Source organism: Acanthisitta chloris, unplaced genomic scaffold, assembly GCF_000695815.1.
Source record: "Acanthisitta chloris isolate BGI_N310 unplaced genomic scaffold, ASM69581v1 scaffold16229, whole genome shotgun sequence".
NCBI lineage: Eukaryota > Metazoa > Chordata > Aves > Passeriformes > Acanthisittidae > Acanthisitta > Acanthisitta chloris.
In genome coordinates, this window is record NW_008693355.1 from 9,059 (window position 1) to 18,851 (window position 9,793).

A 9,793-nucleotide genomic window follows, 5' to 3' on the forward strand; every position below is an offset into this window, starting at 1 on the left:
AAGACTTCTGCTTCTAGCAGTGAGTCAAGTGAGAGAATATCTGATAACAAACTGATTTCCTGCTTGGCTATAAAACACTGAGTGTAAGGGGGGAAGTCCCTTCTCCAGCCATTGTTTCCTCCTGCACAGAACAAGCTTGGAAAGCAGCACACACCAGAAGCTTTTCTGTAGATTTGATTTTTTTTGAGTCATCCCAAGGGGAAAATCATTATTTCCTGAAAGGAAATGGGGGAGATTCCCTATGAAAACTCCAACAGGAGGGATTCCCATTTTCTAGCTGACTCTGCTTTGTAGTTACAAGGGCAATTAAAAAGTTATCTGGCAATCTCAGAGTAACTGTGCTCCCAGGAGTGAAGAAAGGCAAATCCACAGCTCAGCAGAGATGTCATGGCATGGAGTTCTTCCCCAAGATACTGTTTCCTCTGGATACAAACAGATATCCCTTCTAGGACTGGACTTGGAGGCAGATCTGCAAGTGTAAAGCAGCACCTCAAGAAGGATTAAGGCCATTGTGTGTTATTTCTGGATGAACAAAACCTTCATGATTAGCAGGGGTACAGAATTCCATCATTTTAGGCCAGGCAGAAGAGGATGGAATTTTACAGCTGCTGTCTGCAATGTCTATATGTGTATCAAGAGTGAAGGAAGGATCAGCCTGGGCTGATAGAGGTCTAATTTCAGAGGGTGGAACAGAATCCACTCCCAGAGCTGCTTTTTGTTTGTTTGTTTGTTTGTTTGCCCCAAATCTTACTAAAGGTTTTGAGCTCCCAATTCCTGCCTAGAACTTTCTGCAAAGAGCAGGAGCAGACAAATACACACTGTCTGGCTTTATTTCACATGGGTTTCTTGTTTACCTGGCTGCTATGGACACTTTCCATTTTAAATAATTCTCCCTTTTTTTTTTTCCCTTTTGGGCTGAGTAAATAACACTGAACAAACCACCAACTGTTCCTACTTCACTGAGAAAACAAGCAGCTCTGTTCTTGGGGTGAGGGACCCAGAGGCAGTGATGACAGGAGCTCTAGAACCCAGATAGGACTTGGACTTGGAGAGATTTTCCTGAGGTTGTGTGTTTGTTGCAGTCCATGTGCTCCTCCACGGAAGGACTGAAGCTCTCAAACCCTCAGAAGGGCACCAAGGAACCTGCAGTGCAGACACACAGCTGGAAAATCCGAGAAACACACGTAGGAGTTGGAAATAAGCAGCCAGACAGGGACAGTTGTGTGTGTGGCACTTGGCAGCACAGGCAGTTTCTGAAACAGGCTCGTTACTAGAGATTTCCATTGTATATTTATCTATAAAACACAGTTACAAAACTGGAGCAAAGAGGTGGAGTCCTCTAAAGGAGGATGAATTTCTGGAGAATTGGAACATGCTCTTCTTTTGAGCATGATGGATGTATCTGGTTAAATGGCCTGGGTGAATTCAAGAGGGATTTCATGGTTAATTCCCCTGGAACCACAGAACTCTTCTCCCAGGCAACCAGCAGCAGGACAAGAGGGCACAGACTCAAGCTCTGCCAGGGGAGGGTTAGCTTGGAGATTAGGAAGAAATTTTTTATGGAGAGAGTGCTCAGACATTGGAATGTGCTGCCCAGGGAGGTGGTGGATTCACCATCCCTGGAGGTTTTCAAACTGAGACTGGATGTGGCACTTAGTGCCATGGTCTAGTGACCACAGTAGGGTTGGACTTGATGATCTTGGAGGTCTTTTCCAACCCAGTTGATTCTATGATTCTAAGCATTACAGACAGTTTCTAGGCTTCTGCTGGTGCACCAATCCTGAATTTCAATTTAAAAGTAGCCTCACCATAATGTAACATCCCAATCCACTTCCTCCCCCTTCCCACAGAATACCAACATTTGTTGTATCTTGCTCACATGCATCTCACAACCCTAAATAATCACAGCCCCAATTCACTCAAGCCCAAGTGTGCCAGTTCTTACCAATGGCTCTGTCAGGCTCTATTTCACCCTGCACCAAACTGCTCTAGGCCAGGGGTGATGACCATCCCTGGAGCAGGTGGAGCTGTGCTATTGCAGCTGAACTTTGCAGATCCTGTGGCAATGGATTCTACACTTTAATGACATGAAGAGAGTGAAAAGTTTCTTCACGTGGGAGTGTTCAGGGTGCAAAATCTGATCAGAGTCTAACCAAACATCTTAGCTCTTCTCCCAGTTTTATTGCATCCTTTTAGTCCACAACCACAGAGCACTCAGGACACTTAGTGCACTGGCAATTTACACAATGACATTAAGATTTTTTCAGCTGGATTCCCATTTCTTTTCTCAATAACTCCTGACATTCCTAAACCTTTTTGACTGCAGCTGAACAAGGCACTTTGGTTGTCAAGAGCAACTGACAGTGAGTCTAAGACCACGTTTCTCTGTGGTTGCAGCTAATTTAAAGTCTGTCAGTGTTTATTCTACTTAGATCATCTGTTACCACTTGCATCACTTTGTTGATACTCTATTTCATCTGCCTTTGTAATACTCAGTTATTTGGTGTTCTGAAATCCTCACGTGATTCTCTGCAATCCTCTCTAGATTAGGACACCCTAAATAATCCTCTGTGTGTACACACACCAGCTCAATCCCAACCCTCCTGCAGATGCTTTGGAACTGGCACACCCCAAAAAGGAGATGTGGGTTTTTCTGGTTGCTGTTTTATTTGTTGTCCAACAGAGCAAACACTTTTCTCTACTGGTTTCAGAGTGGACAGTCCCATTGTATTTCCAGCTCTGTCAGAATGAAACATGGGACATTTCCCTGGAGATACAATGGGAATGACATCTAGAGCCTTTTTAATAGCCTTTTAAAGAGAGTTTGGATGGTAAAAAAGAGCCTGAGCATCCCTGGAGTGTAGTGTGCTGCTACAGCAAGAGGAATCACAGCATCTTGTTGGAGGGACTTTAAAACTCATCTCATCCCATCCCCTGCTATAGACAGGGACATCTTCCACCAGCCCAGGTTGCTCCAGGCTCCATCCAACCTGGCCTGGAACACTCCCAGGGATGGAGCAGCCACATCCTGAGGATCCCAAGCACTTGGTGCAGTCAGGGCTCAGCAGTCACAGCTACACCAGGAAGGCTTCCAGCCCCTCCAGGGAGGAGAGGAAACTGTGGCAGAGAAGGAAATGGTGTAACTATGCATTCAACTATTGCTGCAGGGTGGAACTGGTTTTTAGGGAGCTGCACCAGAGAGAAGAGGGTGGGAGATGTCACCCAGGAGGCTAATTTAATAGGCAAAAAGCATAAAGTGCATTATCATGCTTAAGTGAATAAATAAAGAAAAGCTTCCAGAACCTCAGCATATTGCAAATATAAACCAATCAACTCAAGGCAGATGGACACATTGATCCATTAGGGCTAAATTAGCTTGTTTGGTCACAATTGTGACTTCGTGGTGACCTTATCTTTATTCTGCCTGGGGGAACACTGAATTAGGAACTGCTGCAAAGTTTTGTGATCCAGCAGAGAGACTGAGGACTTCAGAATTACTTTCATTTTGAGTAAAGTTTTTTTTTTCCTGGGGGTGGTAGTGGTGGTGTCATGGGTTTTTTTAAGCCACTTTCCATTGCAGCAGCTTCTGTTTTCCACTCAGGGCCACTATCAGCCAGTTCTCTTCCTGAGTGACACACAAGATGATAGCAAGAATGACAAGCTCATTGCTAAAGTCTGAAGTCCAGACCTCCAGTACATATGATGGCAGGACCATTTGCTGCTCCTCTTGTGGTATTGCATCTCTACACAGAGGTTGCTTTGCCAACAACTCTCATTTTAAGGGCTGAGTTTGAGAGACTAAGGATTTAGGAGAGAAAATACTGTTGACTAAGGGTTTAGTGTTTGACTCCAAAATGCATGAGTAGAACTAGAACAAAGTAAGGCACAGGAGAACAGAACTGCAGTTTACATGGGTTTAACTGCTGGCCAAGTCCTGTTTGGATGGGCATTCACTGCTATGGAGAAAAACCACTAATATCCTTCAGCTCCAGACATGACTTCATATCCTAAGGCATGCTCCATCTAACTACCTTTCAAAGCCCAAAGGATCACTCATGCTCTCACAGAGCCCAAGAAAAAGCCACAACCACCCTGAAACTTTGGTCCACAACTGGTTTGGCCCTGATGATGCCTGGAGTACAGACTGGCTGAGAGCAGAAGGATTGTGAGCAGGAGAAGTAACACTTTGGGGCTGAGAGAGTCACCCAGACTGATTCATCCACATTCATTGGGTTTTTTACCATTCCTGATGAGGCTTGTTGTGTACCTACACCTCAATTTTATCATTGCTGGCAGTGATGGGACCCTCTGCACTTCATTTATTAGGGACACAGAGAGTTTGTCCTTCATGCTGCCCAAGGAACCAGAGCAGACTTTGCTTTTCATCCACCAAAAGCAGAGAGGGGAGAACAGGAGTCTGGGACTGACCCTTAAAAGTCCCTGTATTAGTTTTTACTTCTCAGATGCTTCACTTGCTCTCAGCAGCACTTGGTCCATATTGCTGTGCTTTAAGTATTTTTAAAATCCAGAGCAGCAATGCTACAGAGAATTGATTAAGGACAGCAATGCTGACACCTTGGGTTCACACAAACCTATCTCTTTCCTTCTGATTGTTGCAGATGTTCCTGCCCAGTACCAAACTTGCCAGTCTTGGTACAGAAGGATGAGCAATCTGAGGGAATTCCCTTTATTCTACAGACCTTTTCTCCTTCTGGTCAGTACAGAGTAACAGACAACTCAGATAACCTCCAGCACTGGACCTTTGCTGAAACAAACTTTTTTCTTTACTTTTTTTTTCCTCTCAAGCCCAGCTACAAGAGGAACATGAACTCTACTAGAACTGAACTGCAACAGAACAGTGAAGCTGCAGTTTTGCCTCACCACTTGAAGCACAGGCACAAAAACTGCACTATGAGATGGAGTAACACAAAAATATATTGTCCCACTGCAGTAGGAACTCCAAAAGCTGAGGAGCTGCAGGGAAAGGGTATCCAATTTTAGGAGTCTGCCCCAGAGTGAGACACATCTGCTAAAGTGGATGGAGACTGTGTGGGTCAAAGAGTTCCAATTCCAAGCTTTGCTGTTGTAGGTTTTTAACTGCAAACTGCAGTGGGGACTATGGAGCACCAGACATAAAACCACAAGCAAGAGAAAGCTAAGAACACATATGTGCTTGCCCTCAGCACTGCTGCCTGTAAGCTGTTCTCCAACCAACAAAAACATCTCAGTGGCTGGAAAAGATGAACAGGCCTTGTTGCCAAGTCATGGCCTGAACTATTCCAGGGGCAGAAAAGACAGCTGGACTGCTGGTAAAGAACAAGGCTATTTAAGGAGACTCATTCTGGCCTAATGGAAAATGCAAGGATATAATTATCAATTATTTTAAACTAAACCAACATTTCAGATCCAGGAAAAAAACCATCACAAGGGAACACAAGAGAGAAGCTGGTTACATTCAGCTGCCAGCTCAGGCCAGGTACAGAAAGAGCAGAATGTGCTGCACTTTAGAAGACAGAAAATGAACAGTTTTGCAGAAGATGATAGTTCTGCCCAGTACCTCAGCCTACAAAGCAAACTGTGAATGCACCTGCACTGTTGTCCTGAGCCCTGATGTGATCACAGGGGGTTGGGTTGTCACAAAATGGTCAGTAGAACAGGGATAAGGAAATGATTTTTAGATATGTAGCTATATGCTTGTATTTTAAGCCATGCTGCTTTCTCTTTCAGCCCCCCAGGGCAGCTGCTCCTTGTGTGCTGCACAGCATTCCATATTAAGAATTCCTATGCAGAATTCTGGCTGTCACCCAGGATGAATGTTACAGAGCAAACACACAAAGCCAAATAAACAAGGGCTCAGAGACTCTGGGAAGGGCCAATATACAACTGTCAAGGAGCTGAAATCCCTGAGAGAGGCAAAGTTCTGCAGCAGGACCATCAAGTGCAGCTTTGTCTGCTGTAACTGAACTTATCACTGTTCTTATCACAGGCTGTGGCTGTCCCAGCAGATGCTCAACATGTAGCATCACTTGTAATGAGGGAGAAAGGCAGGAGAAAATTCTCCAGTTTCTTTCACAGGAATACTCTGCTCAGTGCCTAGTGCTAAAAAGGGAAAAAACTTTGCTTCAGAATTCAACCCAAAGCACAAGTTTAAATGGATCCTTGACATCTTTCTGCCCTGTTCCATAGCACTTCCTCTGCCTGCAGTGACACATCTCAGCAGACAACTCTAAAAATACATGTGGCAGCCTAATATTGGAGTGTCATGGCCTGTGATGAAACTTTTACAAGAACCTTCCCCAGGACTTCCCAAAATGAACAGCCTTGAAGAACTTTTGTAATTCCTATTCAGGGTTGAAGCAGATTAAATCTATCAGAGATGTAAATACACATGCACTGAAGGATATCTTGTTTACACAGTGTGTTACAGTCTGCCCTGAGAAGCTGTGAAATGACTGTGGTGCTTATTCACAGCACAGGATGTATTACTTTCTGGCTTCTAATAAACCAACAGCACTTGATTTTGAAGGCCAGAACATCCTTCTGTCTTGTTGACTCTCCTGGGACAAACCTAAGTGGATGAGGTAGGGAAACATTCCAACACACAGCATAGGAAATTCAGCAGGTATAAACTGGGTCTGGAAATGAAGTTATGATCTAATTTGCTGCTGTCATAGCAGCTCAGATGTAACAGAAAAAGTAAGTCATACTTCCTGGCTCTCTGTGTCAGTGGAGGTGCTGCAGAATACTTTACAATAACCCTCAGGTCCCAAACATTTTTGTGTGAATGGTTTTATTCAGCCTTATAAAATCCCATGGAAACTTCACTGGACATCACATTCTCCCCATCTATTCCCCCAGTGCTGTACAGTCAGCTCTGTACCCCTAGCTTGGCTGCATGTGTTAGAGCAGCTTGGGGTTAGGATTGTGCTGGATCTGACCCAAGGACTCCACCAAGAGAATTGCAGTATGTAAAGTAACAGCACAGTATTTCAAGGATGGGTAAGTGCTGCAGGACATCTCAGGTCAACTCCCAGTCATTCCTCTCAGAGTGGCTTAATGGGCAAGGCAGGACTGGGTTTTCATCCACACTTGGCACTTGTGGATGGCAAAAGTGTTTGCACCAGTTGGATTTTGTTGAGTCCATCTCCAGGGGTGATGCACTAAACAGAAAAAAGAAAAAAAACCCAAACCCTGACTGTCCTGGTGTTACAGTTACAGTTGGCAGTGACAGGGAATGCAGTTGCTGGCAGGGCCAGGCAGCTGCTATTTCAGGGTGTCTATAGATATGGAACACAGGTGGCATTTCCAGAAAACCCAACTGGAAATCCTAGGGAGAAAAAAATTATCTCAAATGCTAAACTTAGATGTGACTAATACCAGTTCTGTGGGCTTGAGGAACTAGTTGATCCCTGCCCAGGCTGGACAAATTGTTCCTGAATTGACTGAACACCAGGTAGTTTGACTTTTCAGCTGTGGAAGGATTTGCTCTGGTACTTCAGTCACCCTGAGACCTCTGTGTGCAGACACAGGGAGAACTGGGGAGCAAAGTTTCACTGGTTGGGACCATTCTGAAGTGACACTGTTGTTTTGTTGGCTGGCAGCTGCACAGAGAGCTCTGGAAGGATGTATTGCTGAGCCCCACAAGGCTCTGGCCCATCTCAGCTTCTATTCTGAGAGTATTAGCACAATTCACTTAGGATTCATGAGGACTGGATCAAATCCAAGAGAAGAGATTAGTTAGGACTAAGGAAGTGGATGCCAAGCACAGAAAGGTCAAAAGCCATCACACACATGGCACACAGCACCACAATATCCAACTCCATGTAGTTCAGCCCAAAAATTGTTGACCTTCATACAATTCAATGCATAACATGTGTCACCTGTCCCAGGATGAAACCAAGGCTGAAGACTGCTGTCTTGTAACTTACCCATGAAGAAATACTCTGGAGACTTTTTGTCTGAAGTCAAGTCTGCCATGGCCCCACCAAACCTCAGCCAGAGCCCAAAGGCAATGATAGCCAGTCCTGCCAGCTGCAACACAAACAGAACAGTCAGCACTGCAGCAACAAACTGCTGGAGAGCATCAGGGAGGTGCCACTGGCACTTTGGGCTTCCTTGAAATCTCACAGCTCAGGGTGGCACTATCAGAAAATTCAGGAAGCACTTGCCAGTGTCTGATAACAACAAATTCCTGTTACAATGCAATGTACTTCTCTCAGCTCTCCAATGCTTGCTAGTGCCTCTCCAACCTTGCAAGTCATTTAGTCATCAAAACTTGGCCTGAGTTGCAGTGGGGAATGGAGTGGGGCAGGGGACACCCAGAACTAGGGGGAAAAAAGATTGTTACATGTACAGTATCTTGGATCAGGGGTTACAAACTAGTGATGGATGCTGTCAAATGCAAGGAGAAAAAAATCCCTTTAATGTGAACAAAACCAGGTCACAGAGGAGTGTCATGGAATGTTAAGAGGAAAGATCTACAGACAGAGATCTCAGTCTCATGCCAGAGGGATTATCAGCCTCCAGGCAGTGCTGTGTGTCCTGGCAGGCAGCTCCAGCATCCTGCAGGACCAGGCACAGTGCTCTGCTGCCCAGAGCCTCTGCCTGGAGCACCTGCACAACCTGGATGAGGCTCACAAACACCTGCTGCTTACCACGGCCACGGCAGCCTGGCATGTGCTGTTCTAACCTGTCCTGCATTCCCTGGCACCTGATCCATGTGGCACAGCTCCAGAGCCAAGAAAGCAGGTGAGCATGTGGCTGGAGAGCTTGGGATCACAGCTTTGCTCACAGCCACATTCTAGGCCAGACTGTGAGGGTCCCTGCCACCCTGTGACAGCATGGGCAGCTCCCTGCTGGCTCAGCCTTTGGTCAGGGCAGGCTGTGGAGTGCCCCGGGCAGTTTGAGCTGAATGTCCCAACCAGCTGAGGAGATGGTTTCGTCCATCTCATCGAAAAGGCAGATAACAAAACACAGTAGTTGTCACTTTGAGAAACAAATAACACAAAGCTTTGTCCTTCTGCTGCCTTGCAGCTGCAGCTGGGCAGCATCACTCTGCCCCTCCAGCTCGAGCACAGCAGCACTGTGTCCCCGGAGCATGCAGTGCTGTCACCAAGAGGGAACAGCCTCTGGTTTAACTGTGCTTCAAGCATAAAGGAGACAAAAGCCCAAAACTGCTTGGTCCAGAGAGGCTGAACAGGATTACTTTGTGACTTCTTTTAAAAGAGCCCAGTGAATCAGAAGGAAAGAAAAAGACATTTAAGAAGATAACATTGCTGATTGTTTTCCAGCGTGAAAAAAATGGAAAGCTTGAAGGGAGAACAGAGCATGGGGGAAAGTGAAAGAGAAAAGAAAGTGTGAATTCAGCTGTGAAACTGTGAGGCTATTGAAAAGGTGCAATGAGGGGAAAATGGGCACAGCATTCCCTAAATCTTTCGGGGGTGATGTGAGGACTTAGAATGAACTTTTAAACTCAGCAACTGTTGCCTCACTACTTGAAATGACACTCGTAAAAAGCAACAGGATGCTGTGGGATGTTCCCACTGCGATGCACTGCACGGGGTGCTGGGAGAACCTCTCACAGCCTCTTCTGCTGGGATGATGATCACCATCCCTGGAGGTTTTCAAGCTGAGACTGGATGTGGCACTTAGTGCCATGGTCTAGTGACCACGGTAGGGTTAGACTCGATGATCTTTGAGGTCTCTTCCAACCTGGTTGATTCTAGGGTTTTATGATCACTCCTTTCAATAATCAGTTAAGACACACGTCGCCTTTTATCAGCAATGTTATCTT

At 45.6% G+C, this 9,793-nt stretch overlaps 1 protein-coding gene across 1 annotated transcript in view; it reads right to left on the reverse strand.

Annotated features, from left to right (window-relative positions):
* TSPAN2 (tetraspanin 2) overlaps nucleotides 1-8,031 on the reverse strand; it is a gene marked incomplete at both ends in the record, with an annotated part of 16,865 nt that extends 8,834 nt beyond the window's left edge. The window contains one exon of the mRNA XM_009083051.1: nucleotides 7,929-8,031. Coding sequence (XP_009081299.1) covers nucleotides 7,929-8,031 — 103 coding nt within the window. The remainder of the gene's footprint in view (nucleotides 1-7,928) is intronic.
* Between the last annotated feature and the right edge of the window lie 1,762 nt (nucleotides 8,032-9,793).